At 44.4% G+C, this 27,820-nt stretch overlaps 1 protein-coding gene across 2 annotated transcripts in view; it reads right to left on the reverse strand.

The window, feature by feature from the left end:
• Window positions 1-27,820, reverse strand: part of LOC137571380 (ephrin type-A receptor 3-like) — a 356,736-nt gene that overhangs the window by 194,154 nt on the left and 134,762 nt on the right. For both annotated transcript variants that reach the window (XM_068280382.1, XM_068280383.1), the window contains 3 exons: window positions 20,365-20,520; window positions 6,460-6,795; window positions 4,028-4,140 (listed from right to left, as the gene is read on the reverse strand). In XM_068280382.1, coding sequence (XP_068136483.1) covers window positions 4,028-4,140; window positions 6,460-6,795; window positions 20,365-20,520 — 605 coding nt within the window. The remainder of the gene's footprint in view (window positions 1-4,027; window positions 4,141-6,459; window positions 6,796-20,364; window positions 20,521-27,820) is intronic.

Genomic DNA, 27,820 nt, shown 5'->3' on the forward strand with positions numbered 1-27,820 from the left:
TCCCTGAATTTTCAGATGATTTCCAAGGGTTATACGCCAGAATATACAGTATTTTTAATTTTTAAATGTTAAAATGAAGGAGCAAGACAACCTCCCTGGAACTGTCCTCTATGTGAGCTGTGGATGGGCTTTCATCCCATTGACATCTGTGGCTCCTCCCTGCTCTGAATCTCTCGCAGAATTATTATTTTTTTACTTTGCCAGGAGCCAGGCCACAAGCATCTCTTGCCTTGCCAATGACATCACATGGGAGCTCTTCACTTGTCTTCACTGACATGTACAGCAATTTAAATTTTAGTAGGCAAACTCATTAGCTGGTCATTAACTTAACTTCCTATGATAAGTTATAAGATGCTGGCCTGAAACTGACAATTAGGCAAACATTTTGGACTGAGAACCCCATTAACTTATGATTTGTTTCCATTTTGGATTACTGGCCACTAACCACAACTAATTTCCTGGGTTGAAGGGATTGCTTTGCTAGATATTGTATTAGCAGCAGATTAGGCTGATCTGCAGCAAGCAGATGCTCGATGTGGATTCCTTATGCTGTGCCCAGAATGGGCATGGCTAGACCTGGGCTCCCTCAGTCTCTTGCCAGATGCCTAAGTTCCTGGCCATGATGGCTTTTTCAGAATTACATTTTCTTGTTTTTTTCCAACCATTCCCCTACTGTAGGTTGCTTTCACTGTCTGTGACTTACGGTTAAATCAGTGACCTGTAGCAGTAGTATTTATCATGATTCCACACATTCCTGTACTCTTGGGATTAGTGGGTCTTACTTTGGGCATTAAGTGGGGAAATTATTGCAGTTTCTGGCCATGCAATCTCAATGGGAGACCAGAGGGCGTGACAGGAAATTTGTGTGTCGGGGAAGTATGGGTGCCACCATAGACTCCCTGGTAATAACGGTGATAACTAGGAATTTTGGCTCTGGAGGTGCCTGCTAAAATAGCGGGCACCGCAGCTGCCCGCTATACAAACTGTGGCTACAAATAGCGGGCACCTCTTGCCTCTGATACCCAAATTTTGGCAGACTGATAAGACAAATAAGACAAAAAGAGTCTTATCAGTCTGCGGACAGCTTGTACTCACGTGCTACTGTCGGCAGAACGACCGTCCCGAGGGAGGGTCTGACGGACCCGTCGTTTGAAAAAGTATGGCGTGTCTACACGCCTTTAGGCCTCTTTTATGCGGGAGGATGAAGATGGTGAAACTCCCATATTCAGTCCCACCTGACGGCACCGACACTCAGAGGTGACAATGGAGTTGATTCACAAAGGTCACTTATTTTTCACCCTAATTGTAAGAAGTGCTAATGCATGAGATAAACAAATAAGGTGAGATAATTCATGAGATAAATAGATAAGGGAGATAAACCGTGAGTTATGTCAAATAAGGAGAGCTAAACCATGAGTTATGTCAAACAAGAAGCGCTAAACCATGATTTATGTCAAATAAGGAGAGCTAAACCATGAGTTATGTCAAACAAGAAGCGCTAAACCATGAGTTATGTCAAATAAGGAGAGCTAAACCATGAGTTATGTCAAACAAGAAGCGCTAAACCATGAGTTATGTCAAATAAGGAGAGCTAAACCATGAGTTATGTCAAACAAAAAGCGCTAAACCATGAGTTATGTCAAATAAGGAGAGCTAGACCATGAGTTATGTCAAATAAGGAGAGCTAAACCATGAGTTATGTCAAATAAGGAGACCTAAACCATTAGTTAAGTTAGATAAGGAGAGGTCAATGATGAGTTGAGTCATTTAAGGAATGAGTCTAATTCACAAAGCTTTTCTGTTAAATTATCTCACCTTATTTATTAATTCACAATGTATCTCTCCTTAAATGACTTACCGTAACTCATGGTGTAACTCTCCTTATCTAACTTAAATCATGGTTTAGCTCTCCTTATTTGACATAACTCATGGTTTAGCTCTCTTTATTTATTTATATCATGAATTATCTCTCCTTGGCCCACATGCAATTAATTTTTTCACCTGAGTTATCTCTTGGGAGATAAATTTCATCTTCTCTGTAAACTACATTTTCAGCATTTTACAACTGAAAAAGTACCAAAAAGTTGGTGAAGCGGTACTATAAAAATTATTTTGAGCATTTTCTTGCTTGTTGGTGGTTTAAATAGCATTTTATGACAGTGTATGAAAATATCACCTAGGAGAAAACTCAGGTGAAAAAGTAAATTGCATATGGGCCCTTATGTGTTAATATGTTTATATGTTGTATCTCATGCATTGGCACTCCTTACAGTTAAGGTGAAAAATAAGTAACATTTATGAATCAACCCCATTGTGAGTTAATAAATAAGGTGAGATAATTTAACATTAAACCTTTGTGAATCAGGCCCAATGGTCCATATACAATTAACTTTTTCACCTGAATTTTCTCCTAGGAGATAATTTTCCCCTTCTCTTTAAACTACATTTTCAGCATTTTATAATTTAAAAAGTACCCAAAAGTTGATGAAAAAGTACTAACAAATGTATGTTGAGTATTATCTTGCTTGCTGGTGACTTAAAAAGCATTGTATAACAAGTTGTGATAAGATCACCAAGGAGAAAACTCTGTTGCAGGGGTAAAATTCTGACACATGTGGGGTTACAAACGATGCCATTCGCCTGCATTAAATTACAGCAGTAAGGCACTTGGAGGCCAGATAGAAGACAGTGGCTGAACTGCCCAAGAAGCAAGCATGCAGGTCATTCTCCTTTGGAAACAGGCCTTAGGGTCCTCCACCACTTTTACACTGCATGCAACGCAGGTGGCCGTAGCAATGCATGGCACTTGCACTGCTTTGCTGGTCTCCCCGATGCGGTTGAGATCTCATTCATTTACTGTATAAAGAACCAGGCATTGCGATCCCATGCTGAATCACAACACGTGGTTGAAAACATTAGACGGTGCAGTACATGCCCTTCTGGCGTACGTATATGTGTGCCGCCAGTGAGCAGAATGATGGCTCACCCTGCTGCCGCTCAAATCCCCGGTGGGGTTACTACCCCTCTTCCAAGTTGTAGCTAAACGGAGGAAAGAGTAATTTGGGGTCCGGTGATCGCTGGATCCCCAAATTACCTTGATACACCCTGCGCAGTATAACATTACTGCTATGGCGCTGCCTAGTTTTGGCGTCTGGTCTGTCTGTAGATAGTATATACGTGCGTTGCTAAAAATGTGATCTGGCAAAAATTAGTCACATTATGCAGTGATTATCTTCTGCTCAGTAGGCAGGGCCGGATTTGTACTTTTTACCGCCCAAGGCCAACTATACGTATCGTTGTTATCTCTATGTGCCCGAGAATTCTACTTACTTTCCATCATTGGAAGTCACAGACAATAACCATTTCAGTAATACACGTATAGATTATAAGTTATGTTTTCCTTAAGAACTTTTATGTTTGCCATCTCGTTAATGATGGACCCATTGAGTCACCATGACAGTTAGGCTGAAGTATAACTGCAGGATAGAGCTTACAGGTCTTGCAGGGACAACACAAGTAGAGGACAGAGTTTAAAGGTTAAAGCTGTCCTTGTAGATAGGGATGGCTGCATAGAACAGCTTTACTTCCCCTCACTGAGCCGCCCCCAAATTTTTGGTGCCCTAGGCCATGGCCTATGTGGCCTTGCCAGAAATCCGGCCCTGTCAGTAGGTGAGGACTCATCTCTCTGGCTCAACCCTAAAATGGGTGAAGCGGACAGAGTACCAGTACCTGGATACCACAGGAAGTCCAGTAGAATATATTGTGGAACTCCACCCTACTTTAGTAGTTAATCATAATTTATAGTAGCATAAAAATGCAAACATTAAAAAGAACCATGGTTCTTTTTAATGTTTGTATTTTTATGCTACAATAAATTATGATTAACTACTGAAGTAGTGCGGAGTTCTACAATATATGATACCTTAGGAAAGTGCAATTGATGCAGAAGGGCTCATCTCTCTCGGCAACATTTTCTAAGTTTCTGTTATAGAATGTAAGATGATATGTGTAGACTTTCAGCACTGACCTTTTCATAATATATGACTTCATATTCCACCACCGCATCATTCGTCTTCTCCGGTCCTTGGAAAGCCAATGTGATGCTGTCTTTACTTTTTCTTTCTTTCAGGATGACATTAACTACATAAAATAGCGTAAAGTTAGTACTGCATACTCTATATCAAAGCAGTAAAAACATATTTTTAATTTTTACATTATAAAAATAGTAAATTAATTCAACAACCGCTAACAGTTGGGGACAAACAATTCATGTCCCTGAAATAATTACAACTAAAAGAGATTAAAACAGTAAATAACAAACTAAAATAGTGATGATTACACATTCACACTAAAGCAGGAAACAAAACCTCTAAAAACCCTACTTCAGACTTGTTGGATTTTTTTTAGTGCTTATTGTTTGTGTGGAATCTACATTAATAATTTCCAAGCTGTCCACTGTATATAGATGTTTCCCTCTGCCCCAGATATGCCCCCTCCTGCCCTTCCCTGCTATGATTGGCCACAATGCTGACTGGATGGTGGGCACATGCAGTGGGATGGGGCGCACTATGTAAAGATATAAATGGTGTGCCCACTCGACTGTAAAAGATGCCTGAACCTTTCATCCTAGAGGAACCCATTTAAACATTTTTAAATCTCAGAAAAGTTATACTAGTGGGGGAAGGGATTTTTTTCTGGAAAGGCTATTAAGTAAGTGTAATAAACACTTTTTCAATTTAATGGCCTCCATGTGTACCAACCATTCCCAGTACCTTTTCTACAGGGGAACTAAGATGGCACCATTATACAGGGGGCGCTATAGTGGAGAGCATTAAACGGTTCACTTAATGCTCTTCACTATAGTGCCCACTTTTATCATCTTGCTATTTTAGTTCCTCTGTTAAGTGCCCCCCAGTATAGTGCCTCTTGTTATAGTGACCCCACTACAGTGCTTTAAATTTTAGTTCCTCTAATTATAGTCACCCCCCCCCCCCCCCCTCATCTAATGTTCTTTATTATATTACCCCTTACCCTGATTATACTGTTGCTTATTATATATGGGATTATGGGAATACTTATTAAAGTGATACTATCCTCATCTTCTTTATTATACTGCCCCTCATTAATTGGCCGGGATCCCCCCACCTTGCAGACATAGGCATCATCATGCTGGTAATAGTTACCTGCTCCACTTATCTTAACCAACTATCCTGAGTTTTGGTCTTCTGTGCGCTATTTCACCAACACAGGGCTCTGCCTTTGACATGGGAGACCAGGGTTCAAATCCTGGCTAGGTCAAGTATCTATTCAGTAAGGAGTTCAAGGCAAGACTCCCTAACACTGCAGGGTGGCCTCCTGAGCGCGTCCCAGTGGCTGCAGCTCTTGAGCGCTTTGAGTCCGACAGGAGAAAAGCGCTATACAAATGTTCAGATTATTATTATTATTATTACATCATGATAGTCATGTGACACAACAGTCACATGAAAGCCATAGCTGCTGTGATGAATAAGTATGTAATATGCCAGAGCTTAGTTATGGGTGGACAGCAGATGAAGAGAACACAGAGGAACTCAGATAAAGGACCACTGTATTGCAAAAATGGTAAAATCTAAAATACATATAAGCACATACAGTACAAATAATAAGTAAGTTTCTTCCAGAGTAAAATGAGCCATACATTACTTTTCTCCCTTGTTGCTGGATCTTCAGTAAGTAGTAGAAATCTGACAGAACTGACTGGTTTTGGACTAGCCCATCTTTTCATGGGGAATTCTCAGCATGGCCTTTATTTGTTTGTTATAAAGACTCTTCTTGAAAAAGATTTACGGTATATAAAGATGCTGGCAGCCTCCGTGATAGCTGCTCACTTTTTTGGCAGTTGGATGGAGCACCTGCCATTCACTAAGTGCGTTTGAAAATAAAGGGAACCCCCCATAAGGACATGGGATAGTCCAAAACCTGTTGGCTCTGGCAGATTTCTACTACCTGCTGTAAATGACAGCAAGATAAGAGAAAATTAATATATGGCTCCTTTTACTCTGGAAGAAATTATCTTCTTACTTGTATGTGTTTATATGTATTTTCCATTTCACAATTTTTGCGTTAGTGGTCCTAAAAGTATGAAACTTTCTCACCCCATTAAAAAAAAGCCATCACCTCCCCCTGAGGCCTTTATTACAAGGGGAAAATGCCACAAACCCATGGGGGTCCTCCCGTATCTCAGCAAATATAGAAAAATGTAAATCATAGCTAATAAATTCCAACTCTACTGAAGAGTGTATGAAACTACTAATGTCAACAGAAAGCTAGGCATAATTTGTAATTCTTTATCCACATTGAGCTTCATGAAGTTTTATGTAGCACCACCAATGAGCCAATCCATCTACAAGAGTGATACGTTTCTGATTTCATCAAACATAAATGATGGCAGGAGGAGCAATCCAATGACATAGTTCTTACCTACTTGGCTTGTAGTAATATTGACAGAGATAAATTGTTTAGGGCCTGAGCTCAGCTCCGAAACTCCGTTCAAAGCCTCAATGTCAAACGTGTAGTTGGTGAAGGGTAGAAGATCCGTGATAAGAACACGTGGGTGGGCAAGCCCAAACTGTCTAGGTATATAGTGAATGCCACTTCCACAGGGGCTGCATTTCTGCCCGTCCAACAGGCACCTTCGACAATGTATGTTATACGTGACGTCCATTCGACCCCCTGAGTCTTCAGGGGGGCTCCACTCCATAATGACGGATGTTTCATTGACAGTGGAAATTGGATTATCTGGAGCAGATGGTGGACCTTACATGAAAAAGAGATACATAAAGAAAGAGGTGACATTTAATTAGGAACAGCAAATCAGAAGCAAGCATACCTGTTCAAGGCATCGCCAATGACACCACAGCAGATAACCTTTTAGAGACAGGCACTATTCATCATAATAGGGCTTTTAGAGGGACACTATTAATCATCACTTGATAGAAACACAGATTTTATGACAGCCTCTGCTGGGAAGCTCAACCTCTGTCCCATTCATCCTAGTGTTCTGAACATCTCCGGCAATTCATCTTCCTGTCACGAAAGTGATCTAAGGGTTCCGTTATCAGATGCTTCATAGTAAGTGAGTCTATCAGGTTTCTGACAAAGGACACTCCCTTGAGCAATCACACTGGATACAAGCCAGGGACATAAGGAGTGTAATCAGAGCACTTGCCAAGAGGTTCTTCTGCTCAAAAAATAAAGAAAGGGGAAAAAAAAGGATACGGCTAGAATTTGCTTGTCAACAAAAACATCTTATCAAAGTAGGGAGGGCAGTAAGGAGAACAAGTCGGCGGATTATTCACGTACAAATTGAAGCCTTGACTTCAAAGGTCAGCAGTAGCTTTTTTCAAACAGTTACCGAAAAAAAGGATAGATGGAAACGATACAAAGTTAGGTTTCTGCTAAATTTTTTCAATACGTTTTCACAAAAATATGAATCCCGAATTAAAGCATTCCCAGCAGCTTATGGCGCCTATTTAATTACGTTTTTTTTTTCTCTTGGGTGTTATCATAGGTGATATTCTCACACCTTAAAATGGATCCGAGATGAACTTTTACTCATTGCATAATTGTGTTCCTTTCATATAGTTTTTTAGGGCATTCCTCAAGCCAAATACTTTTTTGTTTTGGTTTTAATACTCTAAAGCAGCCCATACACTCAGCCGATTTTCTGGCCGACCGATCGATCCCGATCGATCGATCAATCGATTGCAAATCGGTTGGCCAATCGACCGATCGACGGCCGATTTCGATCGATTTCGATGGATTTCCATCGAACTTGCAGGGTGGAAAATTTAGGTCGATCTGATGAGATTGCTTATCAGTTTGCATTGGCCTTAATGGAAATCTGATGGCAAAAAAATGCCATCAGATCGAATTTCAATAGATTTCAAACTGAAATCTATTGGAATTCTATCCTGGTAAAAAATGTTCTAAAAACGCATCAGATCAACATTTTATTGATATGTACCCTTTTTAAAACCCTGTACTCATCAAGTACCCCCTGGCATAGTAAACATTATCACAAGTACCCCTTGACAGATATATATTTAATCGTAGTACATTATAATTGGTTCTAAACAATTTCCAAGCATTTAGTATTGCTTTTAATTAGCTAAAATACTGATTTGGTGTTGTTTAAATAAGATTTATCATTTTCTAAAACTCTAAATGTGTTATTCTTGGTTAAGTATATCAAGCCCGAGTACCCCCTGGAACCATCAGAAGTACCCCCTGGGGTACGCGTACCACACGTTGAGAACCTAGGAGATAGATCATCAGATGCATTTCTTATCTATCTGCTGCCAATCTGACGAGTGTATGGGCACCTTAAATCCCTATAAACTAAATAAACCACGCCCACAGGTTTTCAGAGAGCCTTGGCAGTAGCAAGGGCTCATGGGAGCTCAGTATGGGCAGGAGGAGGAGGAGGTGGTGTTACTAGCCATTGATTTCAGAGGCAGAGGGGAGGAGGGGGCTGAGTGCTCAAGATACAGATAAGCCTGCCTCTATGTAATGTTTACATACAACATGGCTGCTGTCATTGTATCACAGGAAGAAATAATCCTTCTCTATTAAAGCTGTTTGCAGCTAGATTTGCTGTGTAAACTATCTAAACTTTAGATAAGATATATAGACAAGTTACTTGTTATAGTTAGTTTTTCATCTCGGATCCGCTTTAACAATAAAATACCTTTTAAGGCACCAGCAAGCAAGAAAATAGAATAATTTTGGTGGTACCCTTTTCACCTACTTTTTGGTACTTTTTGAATTGCAGTGCTAAGAAGTCATTTTAAACCGAAGATGAGAAATTATCTTCTAAGTAAAAGCTTAGGAGGAAAAAGTGAATTGAATCAAGGCCTATGTCTTCTGGAACAGGGTTGTTAGCATCCCATCTGTCTCTACCTTTGAGAAATGTGTTTGCACACATTAGCTTTGGATGAGAATTTAAAAAAGTGTTACATCTAAATCAGAGGCAGTTAATTCACTTCTACTTTGATATAGACAGCCTTGTAACTTGCTCAGAAGCAAATTCAAATAAGTCTCCAGGAGGATATTTAAATGAAATAGCAATGAGCAATCTTCAGGGCCCTTTTAGTCCTCTTTCACAGTGGGACATTGCGCTTGATGCGACGTTAAAGTCGCACAACGTGCCCCTAACGCAGTGCATGTAGGTTATGAAACTGGACGTTATTTTGCACTGCATTATGTGTCTCTTAGTGCGCCATTTTCGTTGCATACTGATGGAACGAAAACGGCGCATGCGTTACATTAAAAAAAAAAAACATTACTGAGCATGTGCAACACACATAACGTAGCAGATTTATTGCTAAATGCACAGCATGCTACATGTTACACGCAACGTGTGCACTGTGAATGACGCACAGACTTTGTATTGTTGTGCATTAGTCTGCGTTATATTTTTTTATAACGTGCGACTTTAACGTCCCACTGTGAAAGAGGCCTAACACTTAATGCGTTGGTATGCGTTAGGCCCCTTTTACACTTGCCGACCAAGTGGTTTCCTATTGATATCCTCAAAGCCCCCCTCCGCAGCACTATTCTCCCCTCCCTCTCCTTCCCTTCCTCTCCCAAGCTCTGCGGGCAGTACAGGACGGCGATACGTCCTTTACCGCCTCTGATAGGCTTCAGCCTATCAGACGCCGGCGATCCCTGGCCTATCAGAGGCAGTGTAAACACCGGGGATTTCTTCCCCGCGTGTTTACATTTCGCCTGCGAGCTGCGATCGGAGGCTCGCAGGCAGTTCATGGAGACACCCTCCGTGAACTGACATGGAACGGCCGCTCGAACGAGCGGCCGTTTCCATGGAAACAGACAGACAACCAGTTTACGCCAATCGGCGTTAGCTGGTCGTCAAGAGGTTAATCAGTTGCTCTCAGCTATAACTGAGAGAAAACTAAGTTTCAAAGTAATGTCCATGTTTTCCTATGGCACAGTTCCCACTATATGCGTTTTAACTGAAATCTATTTCACAATGCACTGCTATGGAAAAAAAAGCGTACCAACGCGTACAAAAGTGTACTAACGCTGCGCATTATGTGTAAAAGGGTCCTTAGCAGATCTGCCCCCTTTCTTCCCCAAGTGATATATGTATGCAATGCAGTTTGACTACCTGGGACACAGGTTGCCTGGGACACAGAAAACTGCAAATATTAATCCCCTAACTGCGTTTTGTTTTTTTCCAAGCAATGATTCATGTATTGGTGTTTATTTGAGCATAGCTGCACTTATTTTTTAGGGCTGCTGGACTTATTATTAGGGTATGATACACCATAAATCTTTAGAAAATGATCATAAATGTTACATCCTGCGTACCATTTATGGCTAATGGTAGAAAACACGGATACAACTTTGCTGATGCTGTGCAATGTAAAGTCCCCCTCTTTTGAATGTATAATTTGGGTGAAAGCAGTTGCCGAGCACAGAACAGATATTTGGTCAGCATGTGTTGACATGTGGCTGTTATACAGCGATTCAGGGACTCAGCAAATGCACTTACGCCACTTCAGGAAATCAACCAGAACGAAATCATATATTTTAACAAGACAGCCTTAGACAGCCTTCCTCAGCTGCAACAAAACTAAAAAGTATAGTATGGCAGGCTGAATCCAAGTCTGTTTTTCCAGCCTGTTAAGGGACAACTGTAACAAGAGCTATATAAAGACTGCCATATTTATTTCCTTTGAGCAATACCAGTTGCCTGGCTGTCCTGCTGACCCTCTGCCTCTAATACTTTTAACCACAGACCCTGAACAAGCATGCAGCAGATCACGTGTTTCTGACTAGTTAGCTATATGCTAATTCTGGTACGATTTAGACACTACTGCAGCCAAATAGCTCAACAAAGTTGCCAGGCAACTGGTATTGTTTAAAAGGAAATAGATATGGCAGCCTCCATATACCTCTCCCATCAGTTGTCCTTTAAATTGTTACTCCATTTCTCTAACATAACAGAAATATATTGTAGGAATAACAATGCATGGGGTGTATTTATGAATCTGTACAGTGTGCTGAAAGGGCAGGTAAAGTTTAATGGGAGTTATGCAAATTGTATAACTCAGGTTATGCTAATAGTGGAATTCCTGCTAAGGTTTACTTAAAGGGATACTGTAGGGGGGTCGGGGGAAAATGAGCTGAACTTACCCGGGGCTTCTAATGGTCCCCCGCAGGCATCCTGTGCCCACGCAGCCGCTCACCGATGCTCCGGCCCCGCCTCCGGTTCACTTCTGGAATTTCTGACTTTAAAGTCAGAAAACCACTGCGCCTGCGTTGCCGTGTCCTTGATCCCGCTGATGTCATCAAGAGCGCACAGCGCAGGCCCAGTATGGTCTGTGTCTGCGCAGTACACTCCTGGTGACATCAGCGGGAGCGAGGACACGGCAACGCAGGCGCAGTGGTTTTCTGACTTTAAAGTCAGAAATTCCAGAAGTGAACCGGAGGCGGGGCCGGAGCATTGGGGAGTGGCTGCGCGGGCACAGGATGTCTGCGGGGGACCATTAGAAGCCCCGGGTAAGTTCAGCTCATTTTCCCCCGACCCCCCTACAGTATCCCTTTAAGGTGTTGCCGCACTGTAGTGTATATACTCCTATGTTACTTCATTTTGTTACAAATTACTATCTGCATTTATATACTGCTTGTGTAATTGAGGTCAATGAGCAAGGACTGTAAATTGCATCCCTAGGCTGTACTTGAAGGAGGGAGTTCATCTACAACCAGCCTGGCCCATCTGATCATGATCACACCTTCACATTTCCTTAAAATTAGTGCAAGTTCTCCTGGAGAAAACACATTTTTGTTCCAGACATTAGAAGTCACTACTAGGGAATACACAGAGATTTATTTCTATTATGCATCTTATTTAGCATTCAAATGGCATGGAACCCGTCCCCCTGGGTTCCAAACGCCTCTCCCCCACCTTCCCTTCCAGCCAATTAAGCACACCCAACAACCCGCTCCACTAAAATACACACACAACCCCCCTCCCATTGGTGTGGCCAGTAAAACACCCCCTCCCCCAAATAAAAATCTTTCGCACATGGTAAACCCGACACACATTAAAGAGTAGCGCAGCCAAACATCATATTTACCTGCTCCAGTGCTACATAGGATCTCCTCCTTATTTTCTGGGGCGATTGCACATTCTATTCTGGATCACATGACATACATTTGGAGCTGGAGGCTGCTGGGAAGGGAGGAGGAGACTGGATGTAGCACTGGGGCAGGTAATTATAATGCTCCATAGCTCTGTTCTGCAGAACGGTGAAGTAAAGTGGGTCCCGGGGCCGGCGCTACAATTAAGGCAATGGGGGCAATGTAGGCCCAGAGTCCATAGGGGCCCCCAAGTGTCTCCAACTGCCCCTTTAAAAGTGTCTGGCCGCTGTGGCATGCAGTGCGTATATTTGTCTGTGTGGTCTGTGATGCGGATATGAGGTGGCAGAGACGCAGCCAGCCAGGGACATACTTTACATGATTCTGCCGGACACCGTTGGAGCATCACGGTTTCCATAGTCCCCCTTCCTGCCTCCTGCCCAGCCGCAGCGCGCTCTCACTAGCGTGACGCAGGCATGTGACGTCACGTCAGTGCACACATGCCTGTGAGGAGACATGAGGTGCTGTACTGACGCTGGGGGTGAACGCTGGAGTGGCTGCTCCTGGCGGTGTCTGATGCAGTGAGTGATCTTTTATGTTTTAACTGTACTCAGTCTCTGCTGTGTGGGGGTGGGGCAATGGGGGAGCACAGCTAGTTAACGAAAGTAAGCAATGGAAGGCAATATAGGGACATCTGAGGCACAGTATACTGTAGCATGGGGCATTGGTGAACAAGGTAACAGGAGGTGTGCGTGTGTGAGGGGCATTGGTGGCATTGGCATTGGTGGTATAGCTACAGGGTGGATTGTGGGGATCCATCTGAAAATGGCGCCTTTGGAATAATGGTGCACGGTGTTGCCGCTAATCCATTTGTCGCTTATCGCTATTTAATGTTAAAGCCTTATCGTTATTTAGCTCTGTTTATTTTATTGAAAATTAGCATTAACACACAGAACCCTCTCTGTACCTATCCCTAACCCCTAGACGGCCCTGGTGGTGCCTAACCCTAACCACCCCCCTGGTGGTGCCCAACCCTAAGACCCCCCTGGTGGTGCCTAACCCTAACCACACGCCTGGTGGTGACTAACCCTAACCACTCCCCTGGAGGTGCCTAACCCTAACCACTCCCCTGGAGGTGCCTAACCCTAACCACTCCCCTGGAGGTGCCTAACCCTAACCACTCCCCTGGAGGTGCCTAACCCTAACCACTCCCCTGGAGGTGCCTAACCCTAAGCACCCCCCCTGGTGGTGCCTAACCCTAAGACCCCCCTGGTGGTGCCTAACCCTAACCACTCCCCTGGAGGTGCCTAACCCTAACCACTCCCCTGGAGGTGCCTAACCCTAACCACTCCCCTGGAGGTGCCTAACCCTAACCACTCCCCTGGAGGTGCCTAACCCTAACCACTCCCCTGGAGGTGCCTAACCCTAAGCACCCCCCCTGGTGGTGCCTAACCCTAAGACCCCCCTGGTTGTGCCTAACCCTAACCACCCCCCTGGTGGTGCCCAACCCTAAGACCCCCCTGGTGGTGCCTAACCCTAACCACACCCCTGGTGGTGACTAACCCTAACCACTCCCCTGGAGGTGCCTAACCCTAACCACTCCCCTGGAGGTGCCTAACCCTAACCACTCCCCTGGAGGTGCCTAACCCTAACCACTCCCCTGGAGGTGCCTAACCCTAACCACTCCCCTGGAGGTGCCTAACCCTAAGCACCCCCCCTGGTGGTGCCTAACCCTAAGACCCCCCTGGTGGTGCCTAACCCTAACCACTCCCCTGGAGGTGCCTAACCCTAACCACTCCCCTGGAGGTGCCTAACCCTAACCACTCCCCTGGAGGTGCCTAACCCTAAGCACCCCCCCTGGTGGTGCCTAACCCTAAGACCCCCCTGGTGGTGCCTAACCCTAACCACTCCCCTGGAGGTGCCTAACCCTAAGCACCCCCCTGGTGGTGCCTAACCCTAAGACCTCACTGGTGGTGCCAAACCCTAAATCTCCCCTGGTGGTGCCTAACCTTAACCTTGACAGTGTTACATTAAATCCATTCATTGTTTTGCAGTTAAATAATGTCTGCAGTTTGGCTTATGTAGGGCGCTATTGATAAATAACGTTACTGTGCGCAATAACATCTGCTGTTTGGCGTATGAACAGCGCTATTGATAAATAACGTTACTGTGTGCCATTTTTCTTCTTTTATCCCTGCGCGCCATTATTATGCAGTACTAACGACAAATAGCGATAAGCGTATATTTTTAATGCGGCACCATTTTCATGCATAGGCGCTGTGCGCCATTATTCACTAATCCGGGATTGTGGACATACTCACTCACTCACTCACTCACTCACTCACTCACTCACTCACTCACTTCTTGTTTTCTTGTTCTCCAAAGCTCATGTTATAGTGTGCCCTCAGATGACCCTTCCATTGACTACTTCTAATTATAGTGACCTCCAATGGCATAATGTGTGGCTGGCTGCATTGTCATAATTCACCTGTCCTGGCGTGCTGCTCTGTCCATGCACACTGCCTGCCTCTTCTCCTTGACACAGCGCAGGTTATTTACGCATAACATCCACCGCATGGAGAAGAGGCAGGCAGCGTGCATGGACAGGACAGGTGAATTATGACAATGCAGCCAGCCACACATTATGCAGGGGCCCCGAGAGCAGCCAGGGGGAGACTGCCTGGGGGAAGGGGGTGGTAGCTGCCTTTTCAGGGGCACAGGGGCTTACTTTTCTGGTGGGGTAGGGGTCCTCAGGATATCTTCCCCCCCTGGGCCCCCATGCCTCTTAAACCAGCCCTGGTGGGTCCTTACAGACCTGGCCTGCAGACAACCTCTACACTACAGACCTGGCCTGCAGACAACCTCTACTCAATTCCGTAGCTGGTGACAGGAAAAGTCAGAGGACCCCTCTCCCGCCTCCTCCTCAGATTTACCAGGTGGAGAGGGATGAGCGTTACCCACTCTGGAATACCCATAGTAGTATAAGTACACCCCACAGGTCTGGGGATGTAAATAATTCTCGGTGAGCCAATCCTAAGGAGTGTTGGAAACAAGTGCACAGGCCATGTGACCAGAATTTTCAGGTCTGCAACTAAGTTAAATGGGCATTATTTATTTCTGAACAGGGTGCTATACAGCATGCTGCTAACGGAAGACTATTAAATGCTGGAAATTAGTCACACGCTTTAATATTTTGTAGGAGTTTTTGACATATTGGGAACAACTGTCTTAATTCATTTCACTGCTCTAATTACTTTTCTTCCCTTTTACAGTATAATACCTGTCCTTAATTGTGGACACATTATTTAAAGCACATTTTTACTTGCTAGTGACAGAAAAGGAATTAGCTGTATTAAAATAACAAGGCAAGAGTAGAGTAGTCATTAGAATGATTCATTAAAATAGTTCTTGTAAACTGAGCAGAACAGCACAGCAACAGTCCTAAAATACTGACATGGCATTCATCAATTGCCCTTTCTCCTAGCTGTTCTCATAGGAAATGTTTGCCCATCTGATCGGCAAAATACTTTTTCAGCATGTAACAGGTGAAAAATTAATTAAAACACGCCTGAACTGGTCTAAAACAATTGCAAACCACACATACTGGCTTGTATGCTTACATATAGATAGCTCTGGAGAGGTGTCTGTTTCCACCTGGGCGGTCGGCACTCCATTCCTTCCATTGGATCCCGGTCACTCAGGTCCATGCACAAGCTACTGTAAGCTGGGCATCCGTGAGCTTACAAGCCACACCTACTCAGCGCACAGGAACAAGTGCATCTCAACTGAACAGCTGTTTTCAATGAGCATGTGTGAAAGAGAACCGTTCATGCCCAGTTCAGATGCTCAATGTACACCAACGAGGGCACTTCCACTCAAGGGTCAGGAGAAGAGATGCTGGACCAGTGGTTTCCATAGGTAAGAATACCTTTTATTCTATCAAAGTTCCAGTGCCCTTCGTAGATTGTATTGCAGTTTTGCAGCCGCTTCCTTGAAATGTTTTGTTTCTGCTTTCTTGTGGTCCGAATAGTGTCCTCTTTTCCTTCCAGTGCTGTTTTTGCCCATGCTCTCGATTCCTCCACTCAATGTGTTCTTGGCTTTCTTGGACAAGGAACCCTAGAGCTGCAGGACAGGGGCATAGATAGAAACCATGGGGCCCCTTAGCAAAATATCCCAAAATAGCCTAAGGTATTAGGTAGCCCCCCCACTATAGGTACTCCCAGTATTAGGTAGCTCACCAGTATGGATAATCAAGAGGGGTCTCTAGTAATAAATAGCCCTCCAGTATAGGTAGCCAGAGTGCTTCCCAGTATTAGGTAGCCCAGTATAGATAAATCTTCTCCTTTGCTCTTCATGCATTACTCTGCACCTCAGGGGACCCACTGATGACCCCATTATCGCTGCCGGGAGGGTCGGATTTACCATTAGGCACTGTAGGCACATGCCTACAGGCACCTGATGATGGAAAGGTGACTCACTACCCTCCCCAAGTGCCTCTCTCCCTCCTTCCCTATGCAGAGTCCTGAGCGGAGTGTAAATGAGAGTTTACTCGCCCAGTTCTCAGCATTCCACTGACAAGATCTCCATTCAGTCAGGGGCACCTCAAGCTACCTAATACTTGGGGGCACCACTAGCTACCTAATATAAAGGGTACCTCTGGCTACCTAATGCTAAGGGACACCTGTAGCTACCTATGATGGCAAAGGGAAGAAAAGGAGAAGTTACAGCTGGGGCAGCCAGCACATTTGCAGTGTAGTTGGGCAGGTGATTGTAGGTTTAGGGAGGGTGAAGACTGAGGTGCCAGGACATCTGTGCCTATAGGCTCCTGGGGGGTAAATCCGGGCCTGGCTGCCAGCCATTGCCACTGGGCACCCCTTGGCTAGGGGCCCCATAGCAGCTGCTATGACTGCTATGGTGATCACTACGTGACTGCTGCAGGACAAGGATGCTGACCATTTAGCCTCCGTGCAGCTCATCTTCAATGGAATAAGATAGCCCATGGTGATTTTAGTTTTGTGGAGTCAGTTTTAGCTATTCTGGAAAACAAGGAGCCCAGTAATAGATCCTGTGAGATTAAATTCCCTCTCTATATGACATGAGGGACTCATTGCAGCCGTGATATATCTATACGTGGAGTGTGCTTAAGTAAAAAGGCGCAGCTGCTAAGCATTAAATCCGGAGAATGTACATGCATTTATATCACGTTTAACTTGCTCTTTGTGATGCATTGGCAAATTATTATCTGCTTGTATTACTCAGCTAAGGACTGAGCAGATGGAGGCGGCTTACTGCGCCTGATGGATCGGTACTATTAAATCTCACACACACAACATGATTAGCACCTTAATATACAATTCTTGATTGTGCCTTTAATAGGCTGCATTCGGCAACAGACAAGTGTGAGTTCCATTAAGCCACTCTTTATGGAGTGTTACATTAGACCAATTTCCTTGTATGGGGGTTCCAAGGTAACATGAGACTAGTTAACAACATGTGGCTTGTTCAACTTCTGCGCAATTAAAGAGCCATTCTAACGTGGTGCTGAGTATAATAGATGCGAGTGACTTTATCCCAGCAGGATTTTATACCTAAGTGTTATTGAAAAGACAGAAGAGCCGCTATCCTTATCATTAATTAGCATAACAAAAAGATTACATCTTCAGCTGCTAATTATCATTTGGTTTGTGCCTTGGATTATTAATGCTATTGCCTTGTGGGTACAGGTGGGAGACTCTTGGGAGAAACAGATGCCCCTCTTTGCCTCCTGTCATCTGAGTGTGCTGACAGGAAACACTAGCATGCTCTCAGCATAGACCAATGGCTGGAGGGAATATAGGAGCACTATGGTTACTATCTGCTGTAGCAGAAACTGGGATCGAGAAGAAGAGAGCAGGATAAGAGGACATCGCATTATTTCCGTATCAATTTAAAGTATTGCTTTGTGCTACAGGGGGATTGAGGCACTACGTTTCTTAAAGGAACAGGAATGTGGACATTCTCTAATAAACAATGGCCACAATTCATTAAGATCATGCTGGGGATAATAGGGCAAGTGAAAAGTTATCACCATACATCGATCGGTATTTTAAGTGTTAATTCACTGTAGAAGCTTGCCTTATTAACATGTAGTGTTACATTTTAACAGTGAGAGTGTTATCTTATCACTCCAGTGCTTAAGTTGCCACCTCTGTAGTTCCTACATGCAGTAGATAGTGAGGGGAGGAGTACACACAGATAGAATGTAGTTCCACCCCTCCTGCTGTCTCCTCTGTCAGGATGATTACAGCTAGTCTGCAGGTGCTGTGTATGGCAGCCAGGGAAGGAGAGAGAGAGAGAGAGAGAGAGAGAGAGAGAGAGAGAGAGAGAGTGTGTGTGTGTGTGTGTGTGTGTGTGTGTGCGTGCGTGCGTGCGTGCGTGCGTGCGTGTGTGTGTGTGTGTGTGTGTGTGTGTGTGTGCGTGTATGTGTGTGTGTGTGTCTGTGCATATCTGTGTGTGGCTGTGTGTGTATATACATAAGCTTGACATCTCTCTCTTCCTCCCTTCTTGTGAGCCTGCTTTGTATTTCTCTCTATACACAGTCCTGTTCTGTATAAAATACTAAAAAATGAAGCAGACAGTCTCTAGTAACACTTCACTGATGCCAGGTTATAATTCCTCACACACTTTACAGTTATCACTTGCATTCCTCTCTGTGAAGTAACATCCTGTCTTTAAAGTGGTCTAACACCCAGCATTTCAACTTTGCTTTGAAAGATTGCTTACAGCTTAGAAACTATTATGCCAGATTTTTTTTTAAGCAGAGATTCACTGAATGGGTTAAACATTAAATTTTAGTGTTGCATTTAGCTAGAAATCGTGTCAGTGCTGAGGTTTAGATACAAATGTATCTATTTACAATGTAAATAAACAAACACCTCTCTGAGAGAGCACAGAGGGCTTCCCAGACAGGCTTTTCAGAGGTTTATTTGCATTCCAAACATGATACATTTGTATCTAAACATCAGCAGTGGATTTCTAGGTAAAGGCAACACTAAAATGTCATGTTTAACCCATTCAGTGAATTTCTGCTTAAAAAAAAAATAGTTTCTAAGCTGTAAGCAATCTTTTAAAGCAAAGTTGAAATGCTGGGTGTTAGACCGCTTTAAGTTTAGGATTCAGTCATTAATTTAAGGATTCATTCGTTAACTTTAGGAATCACTCCCTTAACTTAGGGAGAGAATTCTTATTTTAAGGTTTAATGTGGTAAATTGCTTAGTGAAGACTACATGAATTATCACCATGGTGATAACCGTAAAAACAGCTCACAATCATTATAAAAGCCAGGAGCTAAGCTTAGAGAAGTGTGGCCAATGCCAGACTTCTGTGTTGCTCTGCCTCTAATACTATAAGTCACTTGCCAAGAATGAACATGCAGACCAGATGCTGTGACTCTAGTGTGACTCCACTGGCTCCATTCCTTTCATTGCAGGTGCCTTTAATGAAAGTTGCCACTGGAGGAGTCATAGAGAGGGGATGCTGTGATGTGCCTTACAAGAGATTCCCAGTGCTAAGAGATGAGTAAACTGCAGCCAGCTTTAGCATCCCCAAACTGCTGCTCCCACCTCAGCTATTACCACGTCCGGGAGAGGGGAAGCACAGCAATCATCGGGGCAAGTTTTGAGCTGTCTGCTTATGGCTCTGCGCCTGGAGCCTAATGTCCAGTATCTTTTTGAATTGCCAAAGCGAGCGCCTGTTCCGTGTGACCATGTACTGACATCACTACAAGTGCCAGTGTCACATGGTACAGACGCGATAGCGATGTGACACTGGACAGGCCAGGGACCCCACCAGCATGACAGGTGAGCATGTAACACTCACCACGGCCTGCAGGTAACATAGTACATGGGGGTCAGCCAATCAGCGCTAGGACAATTTCGAAAAGATTAAATGCTGAAATCTATTGGCAATCTGTCTGCAGTGTGTGGGCAGGCAATTGATGCCTCTCTGATTGGAATCTCTCTGATCGTTGATCTGGTGGCAGATCGAGACGCCACCTTTACCGTACCCAGCTCCCTGTTATGGAGGGAATGAGTAAACAAAACACTTTTAGGCCCACTTTAAGCACATAATCTGTTATTCTATGATAGAATTAGCAGTTTGCTTGTTTCTGGAGCTTAGGAATAGCTGTATAAAGAACACAACAACACAAATAACAATAAAAAGATGAAGAGGTTAACTTACGGGTACATGCCATAGATTTGGGATCTGACTCCGCTCTGTAGAAGCCCTTTTCACAGGTGCATTCAGCAGAACTGTCGTGCAGGGAGTAGCTGTGGGGTGGGCACTTGGTACAATAGGAATCGGTCAGCAAGGCTTTGTAATATCCGGGACGACAAGCTGGAAATAAACAAAGAAAAGCACATCAGGTGAAATTGTGAATTCAATCATCATCAATGAAAAGCAAGTTCAAATTACAGCTTGCATCCAGTACCCCCTGCGCAGTAATCTGGCAGTGACGGAAATAGGACTATAAGTGAAATGGTCCATTTAACTATTATCGGGAGCCTGATGAAGACCCCTGCGTTTCTTGGAGGCTCTTCTTAGGAACAGATGTGCAGCATGCTTAATGAACTGCCTGAATCATTCTGATGGGATACATATCCTGCTTGTATCCGCAGTTCTCGCTCTCATTCAGGAGGTGATTGGGGATTTGCAACATTTGATTCTTATTTCTAATGAATTCAGAAGTGCAGCCACCCAGTAGCCAGTAATCAAGTAATAAACAGAAATTGCACAACTATAATATAGCGGCCAGCCCTTTTTTTTTTTACCTTACTTGAGTTGAAATGTAGCTAAATGCAATTTACAGCTTTTGGTTAAAAAATAGCATGATTACATTTCAGGCAATGCGGGTGAGTTCAGCAATTTAGCACTGCGTCACAACTAGGAAAAAAGGCAGATACTTACCTATGGAGAGGGAAGGCTCTGGTAGTGTTGGACTGGGAGGGGGAAAAACTGAGGAAATCCACCAGCTGGCCAAGCAGCATAAACCCTGTGTTATCACTCCTAATACAAGAGTGCAGCACGTTTTCACTGTGAGCAGCAACACCTGATTACAGCTGCTTGGCCAGCAATTGGATTTCCTCAGCTTTCCCACCTCCCAGTCGACACTGGGCTCTGGGACCTATAGGACCTTCCCAGGGCTGGTTCAAGTAACAATTGGGCCCTAGGGAAAAATTAACCTGGGGGCCCGCCCAATAGTGACCCCCCCCCCCCCCGCCCCGGCCAAAGAGCATCATTAAGGGCCCTTTCTTGCAGCCAAATTTCCCTCCTGGGCCCCTGAGCTGGCTGCTGACCCTCCCCCAATCACCTCCAAACTTAACTGCTCCCTAGGACCTCTGCAGTGTCTATATCAGTGTAGTGTCTCACCTTCCCACCAGCACAGATGAGACACTACTCTTGCAAAGACTCTGCAGAGTCCCTGGGGAGCAACAATTAAGATGGAGGAGGGACATCTTGGGGGCCCCTACAGGCTCTGGGGCCCTGGGGCAATTGCCCATTTTTGGCCCTGGACCTTCCCTGGCCCCTTTCAGTCCCCTCATTCCAGCGCTGTCACCCCTGTAGCATGTATTTCGACCAATTGGTTGAATACTCCATTAGAGACCCTCGGAAGGGAGGCTCCCTTGGGGAGTACTTGTGTCTCCCAGTGCTCCTAAAGACAGGTACACTCGCTCATACTCGCACATGCGCAGTACGAAGTTGCCCATCTCTTCAGGCGCACTTGGGGACACGAGTGCTCCTGATGCCTTCCAAGGGCTCCTGTAGGTGGCAAATTCAATGGGGGGGAAGGGGTTCGGGGGGTTCGGGGGGCTCGGCGCTGGAACCAGGACACCGAGAGGGGACAGAGCACTCAGATGTTGCTTTTTTGTGTGAAATGAAACATATGACCAGAAGCATTGAGTTATGTTCTGTTAGCTTTCAAGCTCTGTGGGTGTGGCTTCTTCTACTGCTGTGGCTGGAAAATCCCTGCAGTTCAGGCAGCAAGGGGAATGGCACAGAATAGAACTATATGTAAAAACTGCAACCTGTAGCAATGACGGTGTGCAGCGTAGGAAGCAGAAGCAACTATGTACTTGACATGATATTTTAGAAGTGACGTATTTCATATTAGCTAGTCGAGGAGCTCACAGGTAACTGAGTGCCTGCACAGATCATATCAGGGAAAATATCTGTGCCAGTAATGTGGATTTAAGAGCAAATAAATGCAATAAGTTCGTGTAGTCTAACATGGTATAATGCAACGCAATGTCTCGGATTTTCATTTGATATAAAAATGTGGTTACCTCAGTGTGTTCCTGCTTTTGGAATGAAGCAGCCCATAGATGATTTGTCCTATATTGCAGGCCTGACACATGACTCCTTAGATACAGGAGAAACTGCATCAATAAAACATTGTCTCCTTCTGCTTCAATTCACTGCAAATCAAGGACACATTTTTACTGCAAAGCTTCACTGGGCTCACCAAAACAACCCGCAAGACGGGCGGAACACACAATGTGGAGTATTTAAAGGGCAATGTCGTGCGTTGTGGAAAACCTTAGCGCTGACCTGATCTTTGATTTAAAATTTGGCTTATAAACTATGGTTCTTAGTACTGTAAAGAAGGGTGAAATTGCCTTGATATCTTCATAACTTCTTCTTCTGAACAAAGGCATCATTTTTTGCATATATTGAGCAGTATTTTCTGGCTACATTTTAATTTAGCAAGTAGTAAGTAACAGCATTTTAGCAGGGCAACTGTAGTGAGAGGTATATGGAAGCTGCAGTTGCCTGGCAGCCCTACTAGTCTATTTGGCTGCAGTAGTGTCTGAATCACACCAGAAGCAAGCATGCAGCTAATCTTGTAAGACAATAATGCCAGAAACAACACCTGATCTGCTGTATGATGATCAGGGTCTATGGCTAAACGTATTAGAGGATCAGCAGGACAGCCAGGCAACTGGTATTGCTTAAAGAGACTCTGTAATAATAAAAAAGTTCCCCTGGGGGTTACTCACCTCAGTAGGGGGAAGCCTCAGGGTCCCAATGAGGCTTCCCCCTCCCCTGTAGCTGCAGGCAATCCAGCGCTTGCTCTCCCGAAGCGACCCGCAATCCTGGCTCAACAAGGCTTGATATATTTACCTTTCCTGGCTCCAGCGGGGGCGCTGTTGCGGCTCTCAGCATGGAGATAGGCGGAAATAGCCGATCTCTGTCGGGTCTGCTCTACTGCGCAGGCCTGGAGACTTACGCCTGCGCAGTAGAGCGGACAGACAGCGATTGGCTATTTCCACCTATCTCCGAGTAGAGAGCCGATACTGCGCCTGCGCTGGAGCCGGGAAGGTAAATATTTACATCCCGGCTGTTTGGAGGGGCACAGTGAGATCGCCGTGGAACACAGGAGGACAGGGGAAGCCTTGATAGGATCCGGAGGCTTCCCCCACCCAAGGTGAGTACCCCCAGGGGAACTTTTTTTAATTACAGGTTTTCTAAAGTTTAGAGATAACATAACGAGACTTCCCTGTGAGTGGGGCCCGCCAGGGCAGTTAGCAAGGTGACAATGAGAATTCTACAGCTATTTTGGCAAAAAGGGGTTCAAATCTCAGCTCTCCCTGTTCAGTAAGCCTGCACCTATTTGGCAAGGAGTTGCTTGGGCAAGACTCCCCAACACTACTTCCTACTGAGTGCGTCTTGTGGCTGCCTCATAATAAGTGCTTTGAGTCTGACTTGAGAAAAGCACTATATTGCAGGGGGATGGAGTTACATATTTTAGTGTTATTAAAATTATTAAAAGAAGGAAGAAAACAAATAAAAAACCACTGAGGCAACAAGTGATGCGTTTTGCTGAAGACAGTTCCACAAAAACAATAGAAATCACTCAACATCTTGCTTAGAAATTGCTAAATTTGTTTAACACACCAGGCAAGGTTGAACTTGCACAGAAACAACAAGCAGTGGCGTAGCTAAGGAGCAGTGGGCCCCGATGCAAGTTTTACAATGGGCCCCCCCAAGCACTCTATACATAACAATTGATACGGCGCACCAAAACCTGCCAATGGCAACTACAGTGTCAGAGGTGTAAGAAGGGAATGGGGAGCAGTTTGTTAATGATTACCACTATTCAAAGTATCTGTAGGAGGGATTATTATGAGCACAGGACCCATAGAGAGCTAATACTGTAATTGAGGCAGGGCCCTTCGGGGCCCCTCTGGCCCAAGGGCCCCGATGCGGTCGCTACCTCTGCAACCCCTATTGCTACGCCCCTGACAACAAGTATAACCACAGCTATTTGGCCCGATAGCATGTGGGGGCAGTATTACCTGGCTACATTTTGTTTTAGCAGGCAATAACTGCATTTGATAAATAACATTACATGAACAGGCTTCTCCATGTGAGTGGGGCCTGCCAGGGCTCACAACTCACTTATTTTATGAAACAGCCAGCAGGGGAGATCGATAATCCCTCAGCTAGTGTGAACAGATTTCTTTGTTTACCTCTAAGGGCCCGTTTCCACTAGTGCGACGCGATTTCGCCGGCATTCCGACGCTTGTAAAAACGCATGCGGGTGCGTTTCCGCATGCGTTTTACCCGCGATTTCGCGTGCGATTTCGCATGGCAGGGTGCCATGCGAAATTAACCATGACACTGCCAGGACTAAATTACATTGGGAAGGGTGCGAAATCGCACGCGAAATCGCGGGTAAAAACGCATGTACCAAACGCATGCGTTTTTACTATTAAATACATTAGCGGCGATTCGCACGGATTCCCAACGCAGACGAAAACTGTGGGTCCCGCCGTGCAGATTTGGCCCGCTGCCAAATCGCTCCCGCACGCCGCACAGGTGGAAACAGCCCCATCCACTAACATTAGCTATGCGAATCCGCATGCAGTGCCCGCATGCGGATTCGCCCTAGTGGAAACGAGCCCTAACACATTTTAAGTTTATCCAAACATATTTGCTACATTTTCTTGCTTTGTACGTAGACTACTGTATCCAGACAGCATATGTCCTGTTGGAGTACATGAAATAAGGGTGTGAGGGAAAAAGGGAGCTGGGTGAAACCTAAATTTCAAAACATTGTTTATAACAATGTTTTTTATTATTTATTCATCTTTATCTCCATTAGAATATTATTACAATGTATTGGGTGCCTACATTTCTGCCATTGGCACCCAAGAGCCAATATTTTGCATTAGCGCCTATAGGTAGAGATGGTGGCGAACTGCTCTCCGGCAAACATTTATTGGCAGCCTGGCCCTGTACTACTTCCGGGTCAGGTTGGAGAAATTCCACAGCCCTGAGTGGCTGGACAGTGAATGGGTTAAAAACACCACCTCTGACACAGAAGACCAGGATACACATGTGGCTGACGCCAGTACCTATTCAGTAGGGAGTCCTTGGGCAAGACACTGCAGGGTGGCTTATTGAGGTTGCAGCTCTCAAATGCTTTGAGTCCCACACGAGAAAAGCCCTATAAAATGTTATCATCCTTATTAGTATAAAGCCTCAGTCTAAGCACAGGGGTATATTGAGTTGGCATATGAAAACTGCCACCAAGATAAACCTGAGTCAAGTTTTAATAGCTGACAGTTGAATGAATACTTGGGGCCTGATTCACAAAGCGGTGCTAACAGTTAGCACCGTGGTGAAAAGCCCTTTATCACGCCTAAACTCTGTTTAGGCATGATAAGTTTAGGTGTGATAAGTTTAGGTGTGATAAGTTTAGGCATGATAAGTTTAGGTGTGATAAGTTTTTAGGCGTGATAAGTTTAAGCACCAACTGGGTTAGCACCGCGGTGCACAGCTGATCAAAAGTTTTGCTCTAGCAAAGTCTGGTGCACTTTGCATAGAGTTTAATGGCGCTGCTTTGCGTGCGGGACTTTGCATGCGATCTAAACTTATCTAAACTTAGCATGCCTAACTTATCATGCCTAAACTTATCATGCCTAAACTGAGTTTAGGCATGATAAAAATGGTTATCACGCCTAACGTCTCTAACTGGGTTAGCACCGCTTTGTGAATCGAGCCCCATGTCTCTGAATCTGTCTATTCTTTGTTTGTTGCTCCTAGTGCGGAGGAGTGTTTGTGAATTTTGCAGTGTTAGTGAAACAGGGCTGACTGTGGAAGAGCAACACACTGGGGACCACACAAATAATAAATAAATACTGTCAGACACAACAGCATTTCTTGTAAATGCCAGTTTGTAACCCATGAGGCAGATTCACTAAAAGTAACACGCCCCTCAGCACAAGTTATTTTAAGGAGTGCAAGTTAATTATAACGAGCGCAAGCTACGCGCGGTCCTGGCAACATAGCATGCGCTCTTTAGTAGCTGACAATCTTTCTAAGTGCTGCGCGATAGTAACGTAGCGTGACATAACACATCGCTAGCGCAGCCGCTACTACATTATTTAACGTAGTAGCAGCCGCACTGGTGATGTATCGCGGTCACCCTACGTCACTGTCATGCAGCATTTAGAAGGATTAGCCATTACTGCCAGGAATGCGCATAGCATGCGCTAGTTAAAATTAACTTGTGCTCCTTAAAATAACTCGCGCTGACGGGGGTGTTACATTTTAGTGAATCTGCCTCCATGTCTCAGTCTAGTCTTGATGAATCAAAGAAGCTAAAATTTTGGTCATATTGTGGCCTCAAAGACGTGAGGTTTTCTGAAGGAGAAGCCACCGATGATTATGGGTAGAGTCTTCCTGCTGTACATGTAAACCCACTCAGCAGAATATCTCTCTGATTCTAAACAGCTTCCGATAGTAACCAGGGTAACGGGAATTCCCTAACTGTTTAATATTTTAAATACTCAAATCCAGCAGTTATTGTATATTTATTGCCGTTAACCGCATAACGCAGTCTGTACAGCTGAGATCATCCATTTTTAAAATACTCAGAGGCAAACATTCTTCTTACAGACTCACCACTGCGGTAAATTTAAATCTCTGGTGCTCCCTCGCCAACAAAAACTCATTGAAGAATTAATTTATCTTGTTATCATTTTTAAGTTTTCACGTTTGCCAAACGATCAAAGGCTTTGCGACTTGAGTGACGTGAAGCCCTTACTGTGTACATGAAAGAGGCGGGTGAACAATCCTCAAAAACAGCGGGACAATAGTCCGAAAATGAGAGACCCCGTGACAAATCCAGAGGCTGGCTAGCATTCCTCTGCTGTTAGATCATGCCCTGATCACCATCCAAGGATGGACAAACTATAGGAAGAGGAAAAACAAAAGGAATCGACGGCTTTGAACACAGCGAGCCTCACAAGTCAGCAGTGCTATTAAATATTGAAGACTCACTGACTCAGATCTGCTCTGTACAATCAATAGCTCTTAGATTTAATGCTCCTAGACACAGAGCCGGGGAATACGCGTGTGTTTGGGAAGTCTGTGACAGACACGAGACAGGAGAATGTTTTTCCTTGTAGGGTTTGAAGTCTGGGGGACTTCTATGTAGGACTGCAAAACAATGCCAGCAGTAAGAAGAAAGATGCTTGAGGAAGCAACAGAATCAAAGACATTGTGAAAAAATACATACATAAGTAAAAAGTGATCGCTCTGTACTGAAATATGCATAGTGAAAAATAGTATTTTTTGTCTGCTTTCTAAAAGTGAAACTCTACCTTAAAAAAAAACTATTCCTTCAGTT

Source organism: Hyperolius riggenbachi, chromosome 4 (assembly GCF_040937935.1).
Source record: "Hyperolius riggenbachi isolate aHypRig1 chromosome 4, aHypRig1.pri, whole genome shotgun sequence".
Taxonomy (NCBI): Eukaryota; Metazoa; Chordata; class Amphibia; order Anura; family Hyperoliidae; genus Hyperolius; species Hyperolius riggenbachi.